The 27,255-nt window shown below is 45.3% G+C and overlaps 1 protein-coding gene across 2 annotated transcripts in view; it reads left to right on the forward strand.

Moving 5' to 3' along the window:
• MTG1 (mitochondrial ribosome associated GTPase 1) overlaps window positions 1-21,813 on the forward strand; it is an 85,420-nt gene extending 63,607 nt beyond the window's left edge. For both annotated transcript variants that reach the window (XM_089680023.1, XM_089680024.1), the window contains exon 12: window positions 20,916-21,813. In XM_089680023.1, coding sequence (XP_089536149.1) covers window positions 20,916-21,013 — 98 coding nt within the window. In that variant the 3' untranslated portion in view covers window positions 21,014-21,813. The remainder of the gene's footprint in view (window positions 1-20,915) is intronic.
• The last annotated feature ends 5,442 nt before the right edge of the window (window positions 21,814-27,255 follow it).

Raw genomic sequence — 27,255 nt, forward strand, 5'->3', positions numbered from 1 at the left:
CCGTGGGCCGGTTAAGGTGTTGTGTGCCTCCTCGGACTCTGCGTTGCCCACCGATTATGGGGAGTACCTGGACGTGTTTGATAAGGTACGCGCTGGTGCCTTACCTGCTCATCGTCCTTACGACTGCGCCATATCCTTGCAATCCGGTGCCACTCCTCCGCGTGGCAGGGTGTATCCTCTCTCGGTTGCGGAGAATAAGGCCATGGAGGAGTACGTTGCGGATGCGCTTTCCCGGGGGCACATTCGTAAGTCTACATCCCCAGCAGGAGCGAGCTTTTTCTTTGTAAAGAAGAAGGGTGGTGAATTGAGGCCTTGCATCGATTATAGGGGTCTCAATCGAATCACCACTTAGAATGCCTACCCAATTCCCTTGATTACTGAGTTGTTCGACCGCCTTAAGGGGGCAACAGTCTTTACCAAACTCGACCTTAGGGCGGCGTACAACCTCGTACGGATCAAACAGGGGGATGAGTGGAAGACCGCGTTTAACACCAGAACCGGTCACTATGAATACCTGGTGATGCCCTTCGGGTTGTGTAACGCGCCCGCGGTTTTTCAGGAATTCATAAATAATGTCCTTCGTGACTTGTTGCAGCAGTGCGTGGTAGTTTACTCGGATGACATCCTGGTTTACTCTGCCTCCATGGAGTCCCATATCCAGGATGTCAAGCAGGTGCTGCAACGATTACGTGAGAACAAACTTTTTTGTAAACTCGAGAAGTGCGAATTCCATCGATCCCAAGTTGCCTTTTTGGGCTACATCATTTCTGCGGAGGGATTCTCCATGGACCCTCAGAAGGTTGCGGCGGTTCTGCAGTGGCCTCGTCCCAATGGTCTTCGGCCCATTCAGCGCTTTTTGGGTTTCGCCAACTACTATCGGAAGTTCATCAGGAACTTCTCCACGCTGGCAAAGCCTCTCTCAGACCTAACCAAGAAGGGCAGTAATCCTCACGAGTGGCCATCCGAGGCCATCGTAGCTTTCGAGGCTCTGAAATCCGCCTTCGCTTCGGCTCCGATACTGTCTCATCCCAATCCTGGATTGCCCTTCTTCCTCGAGGTTGATGCATCCGAGACGGGAGTAGGCTCTCTCCTGTCTCAACGTCGGTCGTCCGATGGACCCCTACTTCCCTGTGGGTTCTACTCCAGGAAGCTTTCCTCTGCAGAGTGCAACTACCAGATTGGAGATAGGAAGTTGTTGGCAATCATTCTGGCTCTCAAGGAATGGAGGCACCTGCTCGAGGGCTCCGCTGTTCCGGTCCTCATTCTTACCGATCATAAGAACCTGACTTATCTTTCGGAGGCCAAGAAATTGACACCCCGTCAGGCCAGATGGGACTTGTTCTTGTCGCGGTTCAACTATGTGGTCTCCTATTTGCCTGGTTCCAAGAATGTCAGGGCTGATACATTATCGCGGCAATACTCTGAGTTGTCCAGGGAGGACTCTGAGCCAACCTCGGTCATACCTCCGGATCAGATCCTGGCTGCCATTCGCACCAGTCTGACTTCTCCCCTTGGGGAGCAGATTTTGGCGGCTCAAACTGACACTCCTCCCGAGAGACCGGAGGGTAGATGTTTTGTACCCGAGGGGTTGTGCACCCGTCTGCTGCGTACCTGCCATAACTCCAAAACTGCCGAGCATCCGGGGAGGAACCAGTTGTCTTGGGTCGTCTCTCGTTTATTCTTTTGGCCAACTCTCTGTGCCGATATCGCCTCTTATGTAGCGGCATGTTCGATCTGTGCCCAGAATAAATCTCCACGGCATCTTCCAATGGGTCTTCTGCAACCCATTCCCAATGGGGAGCGTCCTTGGTCACACCTGGGCATGGACTTTATTGTAGACCTCCCTGTGTCTCGGGGTTATACGGTCATTCTCATGGTCGTCGATTGTTTTTCCAAAATGTGCCATTGCATTCCACTCAGGAAATTACCAACAGCGCAAGAACTGGCCACGGTTTTTTCTAGGGAGATTATTCGCCTGCATGGGTTGCCCAAGGTGATTGTCTCGGATTGCGTTCGTGTCCAGGTTCTGGCGCGCCTTCTGCTCCCAGTTGGGCATTAGGCTCTCCTTCTCTTCAGCCTACCACCCGCAGTCCAATGGGGCTGCAGAGCATTCCAACCAGGCCTTGGAACAATTCCTTCGTTGTTATATCTCGGACCATCAGGACAATTGGGCCGATCTCCTGCCTTGGGCAGAGTTTGCCAGGAACTCGGCTGTCAACTCCTCCTCCGGGATGTCTCCCTTCATGGCCAACTATGGGTTCCAACCTGCAGTATTACCTGAGAGGTTCTCACCACAGGACATTCCGGCTGTGGAGAACCATCTTGCTGCCCTGCGTTCTTCATGGGGGCAGATCCAGAGGTCCTTGAGGGACTCGGCACAGCGCCAGAAGTTCCAGGCTGATCGCAGACGGCTGCCCGCTCCTTCATACCAGGTCGGCGATTGGGTGTGGTTATCTACTCGCAACCTCAATCTGCGGGTGCCCTTTTCGCATTCTCCGCAAGGTGAATCCGGTGGCCTATGCTCATGCTCTTCCTCCTGGGATGCGGATCTCCAATGTCTTCCATGTATCCCTGTTGAAGCCTCTGGTCTGCAATCGCTTCACTGCCTCTCTGCCTCGGCCACGGTCATGAGGAGTATGAGGTGAGCCGGATCCTGGACTCTCGATTGGTGCGTGGTCGGGTGCAGTTCCTGGTTCATTGGCGCGGTTATGGTCCCGAGGAACGTTCCTGGGTTCCTTCTGCGGATGTCCATGCCCCTGCCATCCTCCGCGCTTTTCATGCCCGCTTTCCTCTGAAGCCTTTTGTTGAGCCGCGGAGGGGGAGGGGCGCTTGAGGAGGAGGTACTGTCAAGGTCCTACTTTTTCCCAGAGACTGTGCAGCTTCATGTACTAGCGTCCATCTTGGGTTTCTGCAGAGCATGGTGGGAGTCTTTTATGCCTTCAGGTCTCTGAGGTCCATCCCCCAGAGGGGTGTGGCTGAGTACATAAAAGCCTGTGATCCGCACATGCTCTTTGCACTTGTGTCTTTGTGTTGCTACAGCTCTGTGTATACTCTCGTGACTCTTCTGGTATCTGACTCGGCTTGTGACTAGACCATTCTCTGTGTTTTCCTTTGATCTGACCTTCCGTTGCTGAACCCGGCCCATGACCTGTGATTCTTATCTACTGTTCTGTACCGTTTTATCCCGTTGTTGTCGACCCGGCCTGCCTGACTATGCTATTGTCATTTCTACCAGCTACACGCCATTGGCGGTGGCCATTACCGCAGCTGGGGTGTCTCGGGGGCCACGATCTGGTTCCTGGCTGCGTCAAGTCCATCCCCACCATCAGGGGCCCTGGTGAAGGGCAGCCTGGGACTTAGACTCCGCGCCCTGAGGGACTTCGGTCTGTTGGTGGTGGTTGTCGTCAGTCAGTGCGTTACCCTGCCACTAGGCCTGCCTGTCTGTTCCACAGCCCCTGCCCTGACAGCTACAAAGGTGATCATTGCACTCCTCCCAACAGATATTGGGAACTAGCACCCCAGGGAGCTGATGCTTCTCCAGCCTCTGTATTGATCTGCCTTCCTATGTGGTCTGTGGCCTACATTTGTTTCTCGACCTACCTGGAGGTCTTCCTTGCGAGTTTACAATCATTGGTGGGCTCGGCATGAGCCCAAAGACCATGACAGCTTAAAATTTTGGTGTCCTGACACACGGAGGTGGGACTATTCGCTAAGAAATAGGAGAGACACTATTGAAATGGGGAAAACGTAGGAGATCCACCGCCCCAAGGTCCAGATCCCCCCGCAGGCCTAATGATCCTGGCAGTCGCAGTATCCCGGAACTATTCCGATCCCAAACCCCAGACAACACAGAAACATCCTCTGCTGCTTCTTCTCCCCACTCACATCACAGAACACCTCACTCGGAGAACAAGAGCCTAATCTCAAGGCCCGCAGCTTGCAGTTCTGAAGCATCTCCCCTCACGATAGGGGATCTAAAAGCAGTAGCATCAGATATTAAAGAAACCCTCTCTGCAGCAATAGCTGAGTTACATATCGACATGCAGGCAGTGGCTCAAAGGCTTGAAGCAGTGGAGGATAAAGTTATTGTACAAGACCTCGCCATCCATGACACACACAAGCTGGTAGATTCGCATACTATGCACTTACGAGAGCTTGATCGTCACATCGATGACCTAGACAACAGGGGAAGATGACATAATTTAAGGGTACGCGGTGTCCCTGAATCGGTCGAACCAGGCCAACTCACTCAAACACTTAACCATTTTCAATGATCTGTTGGAAAGACCACATGAATCCCCTATTGAGATCGAACGCCTTCATAGGGCTCTCCATGCCAGAGGCAGAGACACTGACCCCCCCAAGAGATCTAATTTGCTGCTTAATCGACTTCCGACTCAAGGAAGAAATACTATGCAGAGCATGAGATCGAAACCGTGTGATATACAATGGGGCGGAAATTAAATTATTTCAAGATCTCTCCCATCTCACCCTGCAGTGTAGAAAGGACTTACGCCCTTTATTGGATCTACTTCACTCCAGGGGTATTGCTTATCGCTGGAGATTCCCCTTTGGGCTCTCAGCAAGACGCAAGGGGCGGTCGTCTCTCTTGAGGTTCCCAGAAGAGGTTGCACCCTTTTGCGAAGCCCTGGATATCCCACTAGTGGATATACCCAACTGGTCCAGCGACCCCCAACGCCCATTACAGACATAATGGAGGCCCAAGCTTCAGATCATCCTGGCGGAGAAAGACGACGCAGACCATCACACCACACCTCATCCCCTCCTGTACGGCGGAGGCTCACCACTGAGGACAGTCTACCAGCCTCACCAGCCCATCGTAAGGCACGTCATCAATGACATGTCCCTCTTTCCCCGTTCATCTACATCTTTCCATCATCTTTATCATAAGCTGAAGCTTATTTCCTCAGTGACCTACTGGAGCATGACTCCCCTTTTAACTCTGGGTCCCATTCCGCCTCTACAGGAAATCCGCTTGTCCACCCTGGCATATGATGTTGGGTATGTCTATCACATCAGATGGTCCTAGCTCTTATGTGCATTATCCATTTGTCTTGCACTTACATAGATTCTAACTATAGCTACTGCAATAATATTGGCCACTACTTTATTGGTTACATGGTACTGGGCCTTACAGAGCCGCAATTCTCAATTTTGCTGCCTTGTATTGTATTGATCAAGTCAATATTGCCCTAAGGTATTATACCGATCATTTTGACGGAGACCAGGAAATATAGTTGTGTGGGAACCAGTGATACAGTCCACTCATTAGCTTTGACGCACACCTGAGTGACTGAATATCAACGCGCTTGGTAATTGCCGCATCTAATCAGAAAACGTTTATGCGACTGTGACCGGGTTCTCACACTACTATGGCCTATTACGGTTGTATTGAATTGCCAATTTGAATCATATTTCACGGTCCATGAATTCCTCCACAATTAGCACCCATTTTATTTAGCTGACTCTAGCTAATGCAACAATCTAAGCCTCTACCTTATTAGCTGCATGGTGTTGAGCCTCACAGAACGGCAATTTACTATCATGCGGGCCTTGCACTGTGTGCATTGCGCCAATACTGGCCTAATGTACTATGTCGATTGCCTTGATTGAGATCGGGAAGCATTTTTGTTTGAGATCCACTGATATAGTCTACTCATTAACATTGCCACACACCTGAATCATTGAATATCACCGCACTGGGAAACTGATGCCTCCAATCAGGGTATCTTTTATGCCACTGAGCCCCGGCGCTCACAATATCAAGGTGTATTAAGGCCATTTTGCTCTGCCAGTTTGAACCATATTTCATGGCACATGGGTTACCCCACAAATAGCCACTCCACCTTCCTTTAATATTTACATTGCGGTTGTGTGACGCTATTATTGTGTAGCAAAACTTTACCCTGATATATGCTTAATCCATAGTGTTTCGACCTGAGCTTCCGACCTATACATGAGCCTATAGGGACCTCCTAGCACTGGTTCGTTTTCTTAAGTGCCTTGGTTTCCCTCCCAGTGTGGTGGCCCGTGGTACAGCGTAGAGTGCCCTGGTTAGGGCCTACATGTACCCTATTCCCGGTTTCTGGCATGTCCAGATGGTTGATTCGGTTTACATTTCTAAATACTTTTGAGTTATATTATCTCGGTTTCAGGGCTAGGTTTCACTTAAAGTTAAAACCATTGGTCTGAACTGACACAGTATATGGAAAACAAAGCTATATTTTTTGTACTGTCTTACTAGATTGCACTGTCTGATTCATGAACAACTGCAGAATGAACTTAACCGCTATTATGAACTGCTTGTATGTAAAATTATGCCACGGCCGGCGGTATTACACCACATTAGTGCCCTTTCAAGACATTAGTATGTACAACCAGACATATAAGGATCCCTTACTGGGGCACATAATACCTCCACACTTTTCCATAAACAGCTTTAGACATGAACAGTCCCAGTTACGCGTCTGAAGAGCCTCACTACTACAGCCACCACAACCCTACATACACCAGCTCTTACCTATACCCCCCAAAGCTGAATAAAACATCTCTCCATATATAAAAAATTATATTGGCTGACACCTACCTACCTCCGTGTGTCATGATGACCTCCCATTGGGTCCCATATTCTACACACTTTTCGCTTGCGAGATACGACCTTCTTGGTATTCTTTCACAATCTTTCATCACAGCAACCATCTCTGGGTCCGATACATTTCCGAATTCCACTGAACATTTGTGCACAACATATTGAATCTTTCATCTACATACAAGATTCTTAACAAAGGACAGTGTAGCTGGTCTACTCTGCCCCCGGAGTTTACTCCATAAGAGAAGTTTTAGGAAACACATTTGTATGACTTGATAACAATACATACCTAACACTTCTCGTCCTCAGTACCTTCTGACTTACTGACTTCTCTTCTCTATCTTTTCTATTTCTTTTTCTAAGTACTCTTCCCCCCCCGCCTTTTTTTTTTTTTTTCTTTTTCTTTCTCGTGCGGCTGTAATAGAGTTCGAGCACTACTTTCTCTCATGAACTACACAATGGCCTCTAGATACATTTCTATACAAACCCATCATACACTCTTGGTGGCATCTCTGAATGCACGAGGCTTAAATATCCCTGAGAAATGCTCCCAACTTCTGACTTACATGAAAAGCCTCCGAGCAGATGTGATCTTCGTGCAGGAAACTCATTTTTGTGCTGATCAAATTCCAAAATTTGCCAATTCTAACTTCCCAAATGCCTTTCACTCCGTCAACACGGAGGTAAAAGCAAAAGGGGTGTCTATTCTAATCTCCAAAACACTCCCGCTCATAATCACTGAATCTCTCGAGGACCCGGAAGGGCGGTTCCTCTTTCTTAAAGGTATCCTTTACAACAAACCACTTACCCTAGCAAACATCTACAGCCCCAATACAGCGCAAGTAAGTTTCTTCCGTAAAATCTCCAAAATACTGGTTACTTTCCAATCGGGCTTCTTGATTCTTGGGGAAGATTTTAATGTAGCGTTGAACCCATTAGAAGACACATCAACAGGTTTCTCATCAATATAGAAAGAATCCCCCTGCGCTCCACAGAACCTTTAACTTAAAGTCAGCTGCTATCACCTTTTCCCTATACCTTTAGGATATGTGCAAATAAAATTTATATGTTTTGTGATGAAGCGCTCAACTTATATAGTGTAAACAAACCCTTTTTTTTTTTTTTTTTCATCAATAATATTGTGAAAAATACAAAATAAGTGCTTAATTCCCGCTTAAATTCTATAAACTATACAAAATCATTTATAAATAACTGGTGAAAATTCACACTCCTATTTATGCCCCCTAGTGTTCAATACACAGTGATTATAACTTCACTCCATGCTGCAAACGTGCTCTTCGTGACACTCTGATGTGACTCCCCTGGATATAGCCAAAATGCCTCCTCACCTTCCACATTCGACCCTTGCGGGTCACAAAGCCTTAAATATATAGTATCTCTGCCAGATTTTCATGCTCTACTGACTCCACTGACTCAATTAAGATCCCCCTCCAAGCAATGAATTCCTCTCAGATCACTTTCCTCACAATATGGACTCATAAACACAGGACGTATATGTAGAAACAAAGACAAACCTTCATAGTGCATACAATGTCTTGATTTTAGCCTAAGCCATAATTATTTTTGGTACAACAATGTTTTCTATAGGCAGATTAAAGGTGTGGCCATGGGAGCCCGTTTCGCTCCGAGTGTAGCGAATTTATTCATGGCCCATTGGGAGCAAGAATCAGTATATAAAAATAAACCTGTTGAACTGGCAATGTATAAAAGATATATAGATGATGTATTCATCATATGGAAAGGGGATGAATTAAAATTAATGAATTTTTTAAATCAGTTAAATAATAACAATAAGAACATTAAGTTTACATGGAAATGTAGCAACCAGTCCATTCAGTTTTTGGACTTGGATATTCAAGTACAAGGAGAAACTATTAGTACTAAAACGCATTTTAAGGATGTTGACAAGAACGGATACATTTCGATAGAGAGTTGTCATTTTCCCTCTTGGTTGCTTCACATCCCCAAGGGCCAATTCATCAGGTTGAGAAGGAATTGTACATATAAAGAAGACTTATGATATTCAGACCATGACATTAGAAAAAAGATTTATATCTAAAGGGTATTTGGCGTCAGATCTTGAGAAAAACAAATTGGAGGTGGCTAATATAGATAGAGAGAGACTCCTTGTAAATAAAGTTAAGAATGGAGATAAAGAGATGGTTGATCAAGTAGCGGTTATTTTGGATTTTATTTTGCAATATAAAAGGATCCAAAATATTTTTAAGAAACACTGGCCAATTTTAAAGATGGATCCCTTACTAGGAAATATACTGCCAGAACAGCCGAAGTTTATTTATAGAAGAGCCCCAACGTTGAGGAATAAAAAAATGAGGAATGTGTTAGATCCACCTAATTTTACAGGTTTTTTTCCTTGTAAAAAATGCAGTGTTTGCAAAGTTACCAAAGGACAGAATCAAAAAAAGAATGCGTTTGTATCTATTAGTAATGGGAGGTCGTTTGAGATCAAAGATTTCATTACGTGTAAAACTGAAGGGGTTGTTTATGTCTTAGAGTGTAGCTGTGGCCTGCAGTATGTGGGACGTACTAAAAGACCCTTGTGGGTTAGATTAAGAGAACACATTAAAAATATACAAAAAGGTAACCCAAAACACAGTGTTTCCAAACATTTTGCCAGCTATCATGGGAAGGATCCCTCGGGATTGAGATTTTGGGGGGTAGAGCGATATAAGAAACATTGGAGAGGGAGCCACAAGGTGAGAACAATAAGTCAGGCTGAGTCGAAATGGATTTTTCTTATGCAAACGCTGACACCTAGAGGCCTAAATATTGAATTTGACCTCAATTGTTTTATTAATGATTTTTAATATTGCTTGGTTATTCATTCTAAATAATCTTTGATGTTTATAATGTATAAATTGGTTTTAAAATATATTTTAAAAGAACAGTATATTTATGATTTTATCTATGTAAACGTGGTATGGGTGATACATAGGAGTTTTACGGATTGGATTATGTTCTATCAAAATTATGTGTAATTAGTATGATAATAATTTTAAAATTAATATTTCTTCATTTTTTCATTAAAATTACTATTTTTATAATTAGAATTATAATAAATTTAAAAATTAATAATTGGGTGGGTTTAATGTATTTTTGTTATAAGGCTTTATGTGGGGGTTGAGATATTTATTTGTAGATATATGTGATTTATATATTTATATACATATATCTAGTAATTCCTGTGTGATCTATATATTTATATACATATATCTAGTAAAGAATATATATTCATTTATTTAAATATAGTTTATGGTTTTTATATTTTTAATCCATTTAATAAAGTATTTTTATAATTGGGAAGTGAGCACAATAAGCTTAGGAGTGGTAGAGCAGATATAATGGGACACCAAGGGAAGTGGTGTTGTTATATGGTTGTCTCATATATATCGGGCTCCAAGAAAATGGAGGCTAATACACGCCCCTTGTAGATTATTTTAAGGGTTTAAAAGGAAGTTCTGTCATCAAATGCGCCATCCTGAAGAAGCCACGTGACCGTGGCGCAACGCGTCGACGCATTTCCGGTTAAGGGGTGACGTACTTCCGGTTCCGGGTTCGGACGCCATTTTGGTACACCTTAGTACACCCATAGCACATGGGAAACTGCTTCTTTCTGCTGGATGACATGTGAGTGTTCATTTGCTTTGGAAATTTTAAGTGCATTAAAACACTGTTGCACTATGGAGGTTTGTCTTTGTTTCTACATATACGTCCTGTGTTTATGAGTCCATATTGTGAGGAAAGTGATCTGAGAGGAATTCATTGCTTGGAGGGGGATCTTAATTGAGTCGGTGGAATCAGTGGAGCATGAAAATCTGGCTGAGATACTATATATTTAAGGCTTTGTGACCCGCAAGGGTCGAATGTGGAAGGTGAGGAGGCATTTTGGCTATATCCAGGGGAGTCACATCAGAGTGTCACGAAGAGCACGTTTGCAGCATGGAGTGAAGTTATAATCACTGTGTATTGAACACTTATTATTTGCACAGTGTGGCATCACAAGTCTTTGGACTATTTATTTGATTTAGTTCATGTAATTGGATACACTTATCACTTTGCACAGATAAAGTGTTATCATTTGTATTAGATTTTTCACGGTCTTTGACCACTAGGAGGCATAAATAGGAGTGTGAATTTTCACCAGTTATTTATAAATGATTTTGTATAGTTTATAGAATTTAAGAGGGAATTAAGCACTTATTTTGTATTTTTCACAATATTATTGATGAGAAAAAAAAAAAAAGGGTTTGTTTACACTATATAAGTTGAGCGCTTCATCACAAAACGTATAAAGGTTTCTCATCAAAACCTTTCAGAGCACTTAAACAAATCAAAACAGAACTGAACGATCTTCTTCTCCATGATACATGGCGTACCCTTCACCCTTCTGACAGAGACTACACTTTTTTCTCGGCACCCCATAAACGCCACTCCAGAATTGTTTATCTTTTTCTATCACAAAAAGACCTACACACCTTAAAATCAGCCTCCATTGAACCAATGATCCTATCTGACCATCATCCGATTATGATGACCTTAAATCTTCCAGACGCCCCATTCCCATCCAAAACTTGGAGACTGGACCTGTCAGGGACCACCGCGACGTATGAGTTTGCACTTGCGTAGGTGTCCAACAAGACATGCAGGCAGGCGGGCACTAGCACCCAGGTGCGCCTGTCACCTATGACGGCTCTGGGCAGGCACTAAGACCCAGGTGCGCCTGTTAGCGCCGGGCGGGCTACTTAAACCAGCCCTGCACAGACACAAGTTGCCTGATGGTCTTCTCCCTGTTCCTGTGTTCCTGCTCTTCCTGTATGCTGATTGCCTTGTTGCTGACCCTGCCTGGACCTGATACCGCTGTCTTCTCCTGCCCTGACCTTTGGCTCGCCCTGACCATCCTCTGCCTGCTCCCTTTGTCTGACCTCCTGTTACCGAACCCAGCTTGTGACCCAATTACGCTTTGTCTACCGATCTGTACCGTCTGCCTCGCTGTTACCTACCCGGCTTGCCTGACCACATCGCACCTCTTCTGGCTCCTACCCGCTACATGCCATTGGCGGTTGCCTTTGCCACGGTTGGTGTCACTCAGGGGTCGCGACCTGGTCCTGGTCTGCTTCAAGTCCATCCCCACCATCAGGGGCTCTGGTGAACCAGCAGACCTGGGCTTAGACTCCGCACCCTGGGGGACTCCGGCCAGTGGGCCACTAGAGGTCGCCATCAGTGTTCGTGACAGAACCATCAGGCCATGACTGAGTCAGGAAGAGGTCCTTCCCCGCTGGACGAAATATGCCAGCATCTGTCGGCACTCACCCAGGCGGTGAAAACCCTGCAAAAGGGGATACACGCAGCTGGAGGGGTGGATCCAGACGCTCACCGGACCAACAGCCACGTCCGCAACCATGGCAGGTCCATCTGCGACCCAGGAATCCACGGAATTCCCTGCCAGAGCAGTACTCACCATTCCTCCACCTGAAACATGGGTACCTACGCCAGAGCATTTTAATGGGGATCGGAAGAAGTTCCGTGCCTTCCGGAACTTCTGCTTGCTGTACTTCGACCTCCAACCCTGAACCTTTTTCTCAGAGTCCGTAAGAGTGGGGTTCATCATCTCGTTATTACAGGAAGAACCCCAAGGCTGGGCCCATCAGTTACTAGAGGATCATTATCCCAGTTTAAGTTCTGTGTCATCCTTTTTCAAGGCTATGGAACTCCTCTACGATGATCCACAGCGAGCCGCCTCTGCTGAGGCGACCCTGCATTCCCTGCAACAATTCAGGCGCTGGAGTGGGGACACGCAGTGGAACGACACAGCACTGCGCCACCAATTCCGTCTGGGCCTGTCCGAACCACTCAAAGATGAGCTGGCCAGAGTTGGCATTCCAGACACCCTGGAGGAATTGATCCACACAGCCATCCAAATCGATCGCAGGCTTCGGGAATGCCGACAAGAAAGGGCCAATCAAGTGGCTAGGCCCACATGGGTGTTACCCCGAGTTCCGCTTCACTGTACTTCACTGTACTTCCCCAATGAGAAATCCAGGTCAGGAAGGGGCTGAAGGTCTAGAACCAATGCAGATCGGTCTAATGCGGCCCTCTCAGTCTCTATACTGTGGAGCAGCTGGTCATATAGTCCGTACATGCCCTGAAAAGATGAGTAAATGTCGTCTGTTGCATGTGCTGTATCTCCTGCCTGTCTAAACAACTTAACTCATCTAGCTGTGCCTGTCTCGTTCCAACTTCCCGGACAAGTCGTATCAGCGACAGCCATAATTGATTCAGGGGCCTGTAGCTGCTTTGTCGATCTTGGTTTTGCAGTGCAGCAACGGATTCCATTGCAGACCAAGGAGCAAGGCCTGAATATCTTTTTGGCAGATGGGTCTCAGATAAAGTCCGGGTTGGTAAACCAAGAGACCCCTCCAATCCACACTACAATAGCTGGGCACCACCAGGAGTTCATTCGTTTGGATGCCATCGCGTAACCCCTATTTCCAGTAATCTTAGAACTTCCCTGGCTGCGAGCCCACGACCCTCACATTGATTGGAAGACTAGTGCAATTCAGTTTAGGTCTTCCTACTGCCAAAAATACTGTTGCCTCAAGACGCCCGGAGTCACCCAGTCCCTATGCTGTGTGACCACGGACAAAGAATTGATCCAAATAATTCCACCGGCTTACCACTCCTATCTTGGTGTGTTCAGCCCACGAGGAGCAGACATCCTTCCCCCACATTGGGCATATGACTGCCCAATAGACCTCCTCCCAGGATCAGAGATTCCTTTGGCTGGATTTTCCCTCTGTCGGAACGAGAGTTGGGGGCTCTGAAGGATTACATTGAGGAGAGTCTCAAGAAGGGGTTTATCCACCCGTCCACGTCGCCGGCAGGAGCCGGGATCTTCTTTGTAGAGAAGAAAGATCACTCGCTGAGGCCCTGTGTAGATTACCGGGAATTAAACAAGGTTACTGTGAAGAATCGTTATCCTCTTCCTCTGGTTCCCGAGTTGTTTCAAAGGTTAAAGGCGGCTTCTATTTTTAGTAAGTTGGATCTTCGAGGTGCCTACAATTTGGTTCGTATTCATGAGGGAGATGAGTGGAAGACGGCCTTTCGTACCCGATTTGGGCACTTTGAGTACCTGGTGATGCCTTTCGGATTGTGCAATGCCCCAGCAACTTTCCAACACTTTGTAAATGACATCTTCAAGGACTATTTGGATATCTTCGTGATCGTAGAGGTAGACGCATCAGAATACGCAGTAGGGGCTATCCTGTCACAGAGAAGCGGCATCAAAGACCTCATGCATCCAATAGCCTTCTTCTCCCAGAAACTCTCCCACGCAGAAAAGAATTACAATATTGGGGATCGAGAACTTCTAGCAATCAAAACCACACTAGAAGAATGGAGGTATCTGCTGGAGGGAGCCCGGCATCCAGTTTTGATTTACACCGATCACAAGAACTTGGAGTACCTAAGAACGGCCAAGCGCCTCAGACCACGGCAAGCCCTATGGGCGCTGTTTTTCTCAAGGTTCTCCTTCCACATAACTTATCGGCCAGGCTCCAAAAACACGAAACCCGATGCTCTGTCACGAATGTTTGAAGACCCAAAAGAAATTCCGAAGCCTGATACTATTTTGCCTGCAGGAAACTTCCTGCTACTACAGTCCGAGCTCCTGTCCAAGCTACAAGCCGCATCTATGGGGGCCCCCAACCCATCTGGAATCCCAGTACAAAGTCGAGAAGGGTTGTTATGGAAAGGAGAACAGATTGTGGTCCCTGAGGGAGCTCGAACTCTAGTCTTGGGCTACTGCCATGACCATCCACAGGCAGGGCATTTCGGAATCAGCAAGACTTTGGAACTGACCCAGCGCATGTTTTAGTGGCCAAGTATGGTCAAAGACTGTGAAACATATGTCAAGTTCTGCACCATTTGCAACAGGAGCAAACCTACACGGAGTAAAGCCTGGGGGCTACTCCGACCTTTACCGGTACTTGACAGACCATGGAGGATGGTGTCCATGGATTTCATTGTGGAGCTGCCACCTTCGCAAGGCCACACAGCAATATTTGTGGTGGTTGACCGCTTATCTAAAATGGCCCACTTTCTGCCACTCAGAAATATACCATCAACATCTGAGACTGCACAGCTTTTCATCAAAGAAGTGGTAAGATTGCATGGGGTACCTAGAAATATCGTATCTGATCGTGGAGTTCAGTTCACGTCAAAATTCTGGAGAGCCTTGTGTGAAATGCTGGAAATCAAGTTATCATTTTCCTCGGCATATCATCCACAGACGAATGGGCAGACGGAGCAGACCAATCAGACGTTGGAGCAATACCTCAGGTGTTATACATCCTTCCTCCAAGATGACTGGTTGGCACTCCTACCTCTAGCTGAGTTTGCCTACAATAATGTAAAGCACTTCGCCACGAAACAATCACCATTTTATGCCAATTATGGGTTCCATCCCACTTTCCTTCCGGATTTAACTCCGGAAACCCCAGTACCAGCAGCGCAAGATATTGTAAAATTATTTTCCTCTAACCGCAAATTACTACAGGAAGCAGTAACTAAGGCCCAGGAGGATAACAAAAGAGCATTTGATAGGAGGAGAAAGGGAGAATCGGCTATACGCCCGGGAAACCAAGTCTGGTTAGCTACTACCAACTTGAAGATGGCTTGCCCTTCAAAAAAGCTGGCACCTAAATTTATAGGCCCTTTTTCGGTAAAACGGCAAATCAATGAGGTGGCTTTTGAATTAGCTTTGCCTGAGTCCTTTTGAATACATCCAGTATTCCATGTATTCTTGTTGAAACCAGAAATTCCAGATCCCTTCCCAGAACGTAAGTCAAGACCTCCGGTAGCCTTGGACATTAATGGAGAGGAGGAATGTGAAGTGGAGGCAATTTTGGATTGCAGAAGGAGGGGATGCCGGGTACAATACTTAATTAAATGGAAGGGCTATGGCTTGGAGGAAAATTCGTGGGAACCTGCGCAAAATATCCACGCTCCCAGATTAATCCAGCAGTATCACCGTAACCACCCACAAAGGAGAGGTCAGTTGGGCATCCGGAGGCTGCCCGTAGGGGGGGCAATGTCAGGGACCACCGCGACGCATGAGTCTGCACATGCATAGGTGTCCCACAAGACATGCAGGCAGGCGGGCACTAGGACCCAGGTGCACCTGTCACCTATGACGGCGCTGGGCAGGCACTAGGACCCAGGCGCGCCTGTCAGCGCCGGGCGGGCTACTTAAACCATCCCTGCACAGACACAAGTTGCCTGATTGTCTTCTCCCTGTTCCTGTGTTCCTGCTCTTCCTGTATGCTGATTGCCTTGTTGCTGACCATGCCTGGACCTGATACCGCTGTCTTCTCTTGCCCTGACCTTTGGCTCGCCCTGACCATCCTCTGCTTGCTCCCTTTGTCTGATTACCTGTTACCGAACCCGGCTTGTGACCCAGTTACGCTTTGTCTACCGATCTGTACCGTCTGCCTCGCTGTTACCTACCCAGCTTGCCTGACCACGTCACACCTCTTCACATCTGGCTCCTACCCGCTACACACCATTGGCGGTTGCCTTTACCACGGTTAGTGTCACTCAGGGGTCGCGACCTGGTCCTGGTCTGCTTCAAGTCCATCCCCACCATCAGAGGCTCTGGTGAACCAGCAGGCCCGGGCTTAGACTCCGTGCCCTGGGGGACTCCGGCCAGTGGGCCACTAGAGGTCGCCATCAGTGTTCGTGACAGGACCCCTTTCTCCTTACTGATTCTTCCGTTATTCGCCAAATTCGTGAATCTCTGACCAACTACTTCAAGGAAAATTCATCTTCGGATACGACTCCTCTAATACAATGGGAAGCACACAAATGTGTGATACGTGGGCTGCTGTTATCTATCACTGCCTCACAAAAGCGTCTAGCACAGGCATCTCTTACATCATTACTTCAAAAAAATACGCAAACTTGAAGCCTCACATAAACGCTCCGCGGCCATACCCACCACGACCGACCTTGAACAGGCACGTAAACAACTCAGAGATATAGTGGAAAAGAAAACCAAACGCAATTTTCTTATCTCAAAAACTTTTTTATGAGCACGGAAATAAGAGCGGTAAGTTTTTAGCCAGAGCCTTGCAATCCAAAAAAGCGGCGCATACCATTCATCAACTTAATTCCAAACAGGGCCACTTGCTCAGAACTTCTGGGGACATCGCTGCAGAATTTGAGAGGTACTATTCTACTCTTTACAATCTGCCCCAGCCACCAAAACTGACGGGACGCAAGACCACGTCAGACCATTATCCAGACTTTTCTAACCCAATACCTCCCTAAACCCATACCCCAATCACAAGCTAAAGAATTAGACAGAGCTTTAACATTGATGGAACTACAACAGGCCATTTTACAATTGAAACCAGGCAAAAGCCCGGGCCCAGATGGTCTTCTAACCATATATTACAAATCCTTCCTTGATGTTCTAGCACATCCATTCCTAAAAGCCTTTAATTCGCTAGATACCCCAGGGCAATCCATGCGGCATCTCTCTGAAGCACATATGACGCTTATACCGAAAGAAAACAAAGATCTGACATCTCCAGCAAATTACCGTCCAATCTCCTTACTGAATGTTGATCTAAAGATCCTTGCGAAAATATTGGCCAATCGCCTATTACGCATTATAGACCCCGTTATCTCCACTGACCAAGTGGGGTTCGTACCTGGTAGAGAGGCCAGAGACAATACAACCAGGGCCATAAATATACATCATTGGTTGACACAAAAAAGAAACCTGGCTTCTTCTTATCCTTGGATGCGGAGAAGGCCTTGGACCGACTGGCCTGGGACTACATGGAGGCTGTCCTGACGGGTCTTGGGCTTCCTCCACATCTTTTGACCTTTATTATGTCTTTGTATGCAATGCCAATGGCCAAAGTGAGAGTAAATGGCCTCCTTTCAGATGCTTTCTCAATCAGCAATGGGACCAGACAGGGTTGTCCATTATCCCCCCTACTATTCATTCTCACATTGGAACCTTTTTTGAACTGCATTAAACAGAATGAAAGTATTAAAGGGATTTTGATCAATGATAAAGTTCACAAAGTAGCAGCCTTTGCTTCGACATCTTGCTTTTCTTGACAGAACCACATATTACGTTACCTAATCTACATGTTTTCAAATTATTTCAATACTTTGCCAACTTTAAAATAAACTTCACTAAATCCCAGGCCCTAAATGTTTCCCTGAAACAGGATGCGATCAAACAAGCATCAACTAATTTTCCCTTTGTATGGTAATCCGAGGCCATCTCTTACTTAGGAATTCAATTGCCGACCCACCTTACAGAGCTCTATACTAAAAACTTTGTGCCCCTGCCAAGTAACATCACCAAAGATCTTCAGACATGGGACAAACCGTTTTTCTCTTGGTTTGGTAGAGCTGCTATCCTTAAGATGAATGTACTCCCTAGACTACTATACCTACTGCAAACAATCCCAATTAAATTACCCAATTTCTTTTTTAAATCTTACAAAACACTGTGTACCTCATTTCTATGGGGTACCAAACGCCCCAGAATTAGTTTCGACCAACTCACTATGCCTAAGAATAGCGGAGGTATTGGACTACCTGACATCACACGATACTACAAAGCTTGTCACTTGGCAAGAATAGTTGATTGGTCGACAAATGGCAACCGTAAGGCTTGGGTTACCTTAGAAGCAGCCTTTTCAGAGATCCCGCTAGCAGCCGCTCCTTGGCTGAAAAACACCCACACCCCACCTGAGCACATCTTCTCATGGGCCCAACTCTATCATGTTACTATCAGATGACTCGGAAAAACGGTTTCTCTTCCACTCCTGGCCCACTCACTCCGATTAAAATGAACCCAGACTTTCCACCGGGTATGTCGAGTCCCTTCCTAGCCGGATATAGCTCCACAGACAATTTGAGAGTACATCACCTTTTTAAAGATAAGACACTCTTATCCAGAGACCTCATTCTAAACAAATGGCCATCTCTGACCCTGACGTCGTGGATGTACAGACTCCACCACTTTATACATAGCGTGTCACATCTAAAAGACTACACCAGACCACTTACCCCATTTGAAAAACTATGCATTAAAGATTCTCCCCAGAGGCATGTTGTATCCCAGCTATACACATACCTCGAAAACACGGTTGATCTCCAGTCCCGGAAAGCTTGCAGGGCCTGGAGCTCCGACCTGCAACTCCAACTATCACTAGAAGACTGGGATCACATTTATGAACATATACACAAAGGTTCCATCTGCGTCTCCACACAGGAAAACAACTTTAAACTGTACTCCAGATGGTACAGAGTACCTTCCCTGCTTCACAAATTCAATCCTAATGTCTCAGATTCATGTTGGAGATGTCACCAGGAGATAGGGACACTCTTACATGTATGCTGGGACTGCTCTTTGCTACAACCCTTCTGGAGAAAAGTTCAAACCATAATCACACAAGTGACTACGTACGCTCTAGACCTCTATCCCGCACAATTCTTGCTCCACCGCTTCTCACTCCCTTTTAAGACGTACCATAAATCGTTGGCCCTGTATATGGTAAATGCAGCAAAACAGTGTATCCCAGTACATTGGCGCTCCACACATGTCCCTACTATTCGAGAATGGTTTACCAGAATCAACAAAATTGAGGAAATGGAGGAACTGATTTCTGTGGCGCAGGAACGCCCCGAGAGATTCAGGAAAACATGGGGATGTTGGAGTCACTTCAGAACCACCACTACCTATCACACAACACTACATGACCAATCTAGACCCCAGACTGAATGGTTATACATAATGATGTTTCAGAGAATACCCAGTTCATTAAGGAGATTTTAGATTTACAATTAGATGGGTTGAAAACTTGTTGCATAATGGGCGTCTGAGTTTTTGACCCATATCTTGCCCTGTTGATTGTCCATATGCATATTATCTGCTAAACTAAATGATGACTTTACCGGCTCGGCTCCTACATAAGAATATGATCCATTAACCGCACTTGTCTGTCCTTCCATTGCTTCTTTTCCTTCCCCCAAATTCATCTTTGGGGGAGGGAGCGGAGGAGGGAGAAGTAAAGGAATCATTTATTATTATTATTGTTTTGGTTTTTTTGGTTTTTCCCCTCCTCCACCCCCCCCCCCTCCAATTACACCTCTTCACATTCCTTTCTCTACCCGTTCTATTTTCTCAGGCTTATCTTAATTCTTCCTTTAGTAAATACTCACATCATCCACATTTCCTCAACAGAATATAGCAGTTACTTCCTTACAGACGCAAATACTTCTAGGTAACACACATTTTCTAATCCGGATACACAACACAGAACACTCAACCTCTTCAAAGCTACCCTTACCTGACACTTCGTACCCCCTCATCATAAAAGCTCATTATTACATGGGTCAGTTCCCTTTACTATCTACATTACCTCGTCTAGTAAACTCTTCATATCTGCAGATATGTAATATACACCTGTCTTACTGCATTGTTACACTATGATTGCATTGTAAGCTACATGTCTGACCCGTCTGCGATATGGGACGCCGTTTATTGTGCCTGTTCTCGGACTGCGATCCGTAGTTGTTATTGATTTGCTATGCCTTATTCTTTAATAAAATATTTTTGGAGAAAAAACATGAATAGTGGGGCAGCTCCTGCACTCATGCTACACCTATCATGTTTCTGACCTTCTGCCCTGCTGGGAAGGTGGAAGGACTATGATTGGAAGGGTGGACTTTGATGATTTAAAGCAGGGGTCTCCAAACTGGATGTAGCCCTTTGCTAGCCTTTATCCGGCCCTTGGGGCACTATTCCTCCTGATAATATATTAAGCAGTATTCCTCCCACTGACACCAACAATGGGGCACTATTTCTTCCACTGATAAAACTTATAGTATGTGGTACTATTCCTCCCATTAATACCAATAATGGGGAACTACTCTTCCTCCTACTGACCACCATCGCTGAGGCCATGTTTATTCTTACTGATGCTGGGATCGGAACATTTTCTACCCCCACTGTCCACACTCCAGCCCTCTTAAAGTCTGAAGGACCATAAACCAGCCCTTTTGTTTGAAAAGTTTGGAGACCCCTGATTTAAAGCAATAATATTTAATTTTTGTTCTTCAAATCTGATATGATTTAAGCCAAGAGGGTGACTGAACATGTTTATTGTAGAATCATGTACTGTATAAAATGTTTGCTGTGTAACGTAGTAATGTATCATTTTAATTTCCTTTAAAGGGAATGTTAACATAACTATACCAAACTACAACGCTGCTGCTTATGACTTCATACGTGCTTTCCGCAAAGGAGATCTTGGCAGGGTGATATTGGATTGATAAAGCACAAGAGGACTTGAGCTTGCCAGAATATGCATTGTGGCACACATCACTTGGCTGTGAGGTGACTTTACATAAGAACTGTCATTGGTGATGCTGAATTTTATAAATTCCAGTCAGTCCTTGATATGACTGTTGTGTTGCCTTGCCCTTTTTGTATGCCTTCAGGAATTGCTCAGATTAGCAAGGATTACAATAGTGTGAAATTTACAGCCTCAGGATAGGCTATGTTTGAATGTAAGGGTGCAGTATGTGAACACCAGTTTGGTATTTAGAAAAGATTGAGCCTTAAACTGTTTTTAAGTCTTTTTGTATAAAAGTGCAATGAATGAAAACAATGAGTACACTTTTCATTTGTTTATATGTGATCTAAATAAAACTGCTTTTTGATTGCAGAGCACTTCCATTTGTCTCACTGTTTGCATCCAATTGAATATGCACTGATTATCTGTGGATCATGGGTCCTGGACCCAGACTATTTGCATCCAGAATCAACCATCCACAAGTAATCTCTGAATGTTCTATTAAATGCAAGTAGCCACAGTTGGCTGCAGGCCTTGCTTTGTATAGGGTTTCCTGCCTCCAGCAGTTGGTGGGGAACCCTGCTGAGTCCCCTGTAGGAAATTGTAGCTGGCCCCATGCACACATGTGAATGAGGCTTTAATTGCAAACTTTTTTAATTTCCATGGATGTTAATTGCTCAGCTTGCACCTTCACACTGTTAATATTATTTTGTTACATTTTAACAATATAAATTGTAAACAATGTAAAGAATTAAATAAAGTGTGCCTTTTTCTGTTGCTGTGTATTTGTATATGTTAGTGGCTTTGAAAAAAGAACATCCATTGATTCTTTTCCAAGTGGACAAGATGGATAGTATAATTTAAAGCTAAACGGGCAGATATAAATACATCTGTAAGTGCCCTTTCACACTGCCGCAGTGTGTTTTTCCTGCACTAGGGGTGCAGGGCTGTAGATAATTTTTGTTTCTGGGGTGGGGGATTCAGCTTGAGGCTGAACTGTTTTTTTACCACCCCCTAACAGCTCCCTTTTAAGCTGCAAAGGCAGCAGATGTGGGTTCTTAAACTCAGTGAGCAGTAGCACCCACCAAAAGCTACCCATTTACCACACAGTTGTTGTACAGCAGTGCAGATTTTAAATGTTGAAAAAGGCATTGAGGAGTCAACATTATTACCTTCCCACCACCTTTCAAAGATCCACTACAGATGATTTGCTAAAATTATGTATGATACAATTTTTAAAAGGTTAAAAAAAAACATGTGAGTGGTACTGTCCAACACAAAATGATGTCCTTTGCTCCTGCTCAGGTTGCACACTAAGGATCGTTTCACATAGTTTGCTCTGGTCTGTTCAGCAGGCTGTCCAGAAGCAGATCCCCTGCAGAATTGAAACAGAGTCCAGAAAAATGGAAAAGAATGCAGTCCTTTTCTATTTTTTATTTTTTTTGGCTTGGAGTGACTCGGAGGTAGGCGGATGTAAGTAGACAGAAAGTTGTAGTAGAAATACAGACTCAATAATAGCCAACCTTACTGTGCAGCTTGAGCAGGCGCAAAAGGCACCATGTTGTGGTAGACAGTACACTTGCAGCTTGTTTTTTATGACACACTTTCAGAGTTTAAAGGTTTAAAAACATCAGTGAGTGCACTGCCTACCATAATATGGTGCCTTTGCACCTGCTCTGGTGGCTGTTTCACTCTGCCCTGTTGTAAAAATGTGGTAAAAAGCATATGTATTTTTGCTGCATTTTTTATGCCTTTCCAGGGCATTTCATAGTTGCCTGTACCTTCTGAAAATTGGACACATGACTCAAAAAGGCACCAAAACACAAACATGGTGTGTTGCATGTTTTCTATTCATTTCAATGGGGAGATGCATTTTTGGTGTGATTTTGAAAAGTACACCAAAGATGCAGCACGCAGGACTTTTCAAAATGCACAGCACAGTAGCGTGAAGAATACCATAGGATTTAAAGGTAAACATTTTTCTTGCATTTTTTTTTCTGTTCTTAGCAAGGTAAAAATGTAGGAAAAATGCATCAGTGTGAAAGCTACCTTACACTTCATAATAGCCAAGCCATCCTTACTGTGCATCCTTACCTAAGCTTTGTAAAGGGCACCATATTCTAGGCAGTGCACTCACAGTTTTTTGTAACACTTATTCTAATTTAAAAGATTGAAAAAATAAATAAAAAAACCAGTACACTACCTGCCACAATTATATTGCTTTTGCACCTACTTTTTGAACAGGTACTAAAAGCACAATGGTACTGTGGTAATGTACTAGTTTTTGAATCTTTCAAACAGACTATGAGTTTTGAAAGGCTATGAGTGCTCAAAGCACTGCCAACCATATACTGGTGCCTGCACTAGGGCTGAGGGCTATGTTGAATCAGGGCACTGAGGACAGACATGTGGTGCCGAAAAAGCCACAGTCACTAACCCATGTATAGAAGTGGCAACTAGGCCAGGGCGGTAAGTGGTTTGTGACAGATGACTCTGAGGAAGGTTGTAAATGACTACTCTATCCTCCAGTCCGAGCTCCTTCCGCTGCAGACAGCACTGCCAAGCAGTGGTGGGAAAACACAAGTGTGGTGTATGGGACTGCTTGGCAATAGATGGAGTGCTCTGTCAGCTGACCCAGCCAAGTACAACTTAAGACCCCCTTTACATTGGGGTCCCCCAATTCCTCCCTCCTTAGATCAGGGTCCCCAGAGTCACCTCCTAACATTAGAGTCCCCCTTTCATTAGGGTCCCCAGAGTCCCCCCCCTTTACTTCAGAGTCCCCCTTTTTGTTAGGATCCCCAAAGTCTCCCCTTCAGAGTCCCCCCTTTTTATTAGGATCCCCAATCCCCCCTTCAGAGTCCCCCTTTACTTCAGGATCCCCAAAGTCCCCCCTTTACTTCAGGATCCCCATACCCCCTTTCCGTTACATCAGTTTCCAACCCCTTACATAAGGGGTTTTCCACAGCCTTCCCTCCTTAAATCAGGGTCCCCTGATTCCCCCCTTGTTTACATCAGGTTCTCCAGAGTCCCCCTTTACATCAAGTTCCCCCCTCCCCCTTGCATCAGGGTCTCCAAAGTCCCCCCCCCCCTTTACATCAGGGTCCCCAGAGTCTCTTACATCAGGCTTCTCATAGCCCCTTCCCTTACATCAGGGTCTCCAGAATCCCCCCCTATATCTCAGGCCCCCCTTTACATTAAGGTCCCTAGAGCCCATTCCCTTTCATTAGGGTCCTCAAAGTATCCCCTGCTCTTATATCAGGATCTACAAGCCCTCTTACATCAGGCTCCATTCTTCCTACCTGCAGGTACTACACGAGCTGGAGGACAAAGCAATGGAACCGGTGACATCTGGAGGAAGACGCTCCATCTTTGCCCTTCTGCTTCTCTGAATGTTGGGGCCAGGAGGCGGGACAAGCACGTGATTGGTTGCTAGGACCACTGCTTGCCCCAACCACTAGTGCTGACAACACTGAGCAGCGGCGGTGGCTGCTCTGATTGCTGCTCAGCCTGCTGCGTGCCTCAGTGCGGCAGCAGGGGCACTAGCTGGTCATTTCGGCAGGGTCCTCTGGGAAAGTTCAGACACCCCTATCTCCCCCTTATCTACGTCCCTTCTTGTTCAGAGCATGTTAGCTATGCTTTCCCTTAGAGTTATATTGTGTCCAGCCTGGTTTTATTTTTTTATATCAATAATGTTTATTGAAAAAGTTTATAGGATATACAAACAGGGTAGGTACACAAGTTGAGACAACAATACTGCACTTCATTTCAACAGTACAAGGAGATGATTCACTATATTGCCAAAAGTATTGGGACGCTTGCCTGTCTACGCACACTTTAATGGCATCCCAGTCTTAGTCCATAGGGTTCAATATTGAGTTGGCCCACCCTTTGCAGCTATAACAGCTTCAACTCTTCTGGGAAGGCTGTCCACAAGGTTTAGGAGTATGTCTATAGGAATGTTTGACCATTCTTCCAGAAGCACATTTGTGAGGTCAGGCACTGATGTTGGATGAGAAGGCCTAATTCACAGTCTCATCCCAAAGGTGTTTTGTTGGGTTGAGGTCAGGTGCAGGCAAGTCAAGTTCCTCTGCCCCAAATGCGCTTATCCATGTCTTTATGGACCTTGCTTTGTGCACTGGTGCGCAGTCATGTTGGAACAGGAAGGGGCCATCCCCAAACTTTTCTCACAAAGTTGGGAGCATGAAATTGTCCAAAATGTCTTGGTATGTTGAAATCTTAAGAGTTCCCTTCACTGGAACTAAGGGGCCAAGCCCAACCCCTGAAAAACAACCCCACTCCATAATTTCTCTCCACCAAACTTTACACTTGGCACAATGCAGTCAGGCAAGTACCGTTCTCCTGGCAACTGCCAAACCCAGGAACGTCCATCGATGTGACTTCTGCGTGCTTCAGCATGCATTGATCTCACTGTCATTTTAAGAGGCCTATCATTGGCTGAGTTGCTATTGTTCCCAGTTGCTTCCACTTTGTTATAATACCACTAACAGTTGAGCGTGGAGTATTTAGTAGCAAGGACATTTCATGGATGGACTTATTGCACAGGTGGCAACCTATCACAGTACCACGCTTGAATTCACTGAGCTGACAGCGAGCCATTCATTCTCAAATGTTTGCATGCCTAGGTGCTTGATTTATATACACCTGTGGCCAATGGGTGGAGCAAGTGACAGGAGAGAGATCTACAGTCATGGCCGAAAATATTGTCACCCCTGCATTTTAGTCAGATAATGCATCACATCACATAGAAAATTGTTGCAATTACAAATGTTTAGGCATTCTCAAGTTTATTTCTTTTGTTTGTATTGGTATGACACAAAAAGTGGAGAAACAAAAGGCCAAATATGACACATTCCTCACAAAACGGACTGGTAAAATTATTGGCATCCTCAATTTAATATTTGGTAGTACACCCCTTAGAAAAAATAACTGAAATCAGTCACTTCCTGTAACCATCAATGCGTTTCTTATACCTCTCTAGTGGAATTTTGGACCACTCTTCTTTCCCCAACTGCTCCAGGTCTTTCAGATTGGAAGGGTTCCTTTTCTGAAATTGCTGTTTTGAGATCTCGCCACAAGTTCTCTATGGGATTGAGATCTAGACTCATTGCTGGCCAGTTCAGTACTCTTCCGAGCTTTGTCTGAAACCATTTTTGGGTGCTATTTGACGTGTGCTTTGGGTCATTGTCCTGTTGTAAGACCCATGACCTCTGACAGAATTTGTCTGGAAGATGATTGAGGTTTTTTATCCACCTTTTGAACAGTCCTTCGTTGCAATCTTTGATCAATTTTTCTCTTTTGTCCACGTCCAGGGAGATTAGCTACAGTGCCATTGGCTGTAAGCTTCTTTACAATGTTGCACACAGTGGACACAGGTACATTAACATCTCTGGAAATGGACTTGCAACCTTGCGATTGTCAATGCTTTTCCACAATGTTTGTTCTCAAATCCTCAGACGATTATTTGATGCGCTTTCTCTTCTCCATGCTACATGTGGCACACAGATACTCAACAGAAACGTTGAGCCAATTTTTCACCATTTTAACTGGTTGCCGGAGTGATTTCTATATTGTCAGCATCTGTTAATTGATACAGGTGAGTTTAATTACAAATGACAGGAGCATCACCGGCATGGAATGTAATTATTTCTTACAATTTTGAGAAGGTGCCAATAATTTTGTCCAGACTATTGTTGTGGTTTTGAAAAAAAAAAAACACATGTACATAAGTATTCACAGCCTTTGCCATGAAACTCAAAATTGAGCTCTGGTGCATCCTGTTCCCACTGATCATCCTTGAAAGGTTTCCACAACTTGATTTGTGTCCACCTGTGGGAAATTCAGTTGATTGGACATGATTAGGAAAGGCATAAACCTGTCTATATAAGGTCCCACAGGTAACAGTGCATGTCAGAGCACAATCCAAGCCATGAAGTCCAAGCAATTGTCCATAGACTTCCGACACAGGATTGTATCACGGCACAGATCTGGGGAAGGGTACAGAAAAAAATTTGCAGCATTGAAGGTCCCAATGAGCACAGTGGCCTCCATCATCCATAAATGGAAGAAGTTTGGAACCACCAGGAATCTTCCTAGAGCAGGCCGGCCGGCAAAAATGAGCGATCGAGGGAGAAGCGCCTTAGCCAGGGAGGTAACCAAGCACCCGATGGTCACTCTGAAAGAGCTCCAGCATTTTTCTGT

Source organism: Staurois parvus, unplaced genomic scaffold (assembly GCF_062004578.1).
Source record: "Staurois parvus isolate SC_StPar_1 unplaced genomic scaffold, SC_StPar_1.0 ptg000234l, whole genome shotgun sequence".
NCBI lineage: Eukaryota > Metazoa > Chordata > Amphibia > Anura > Ranidae > Staurois > Staurois parvus.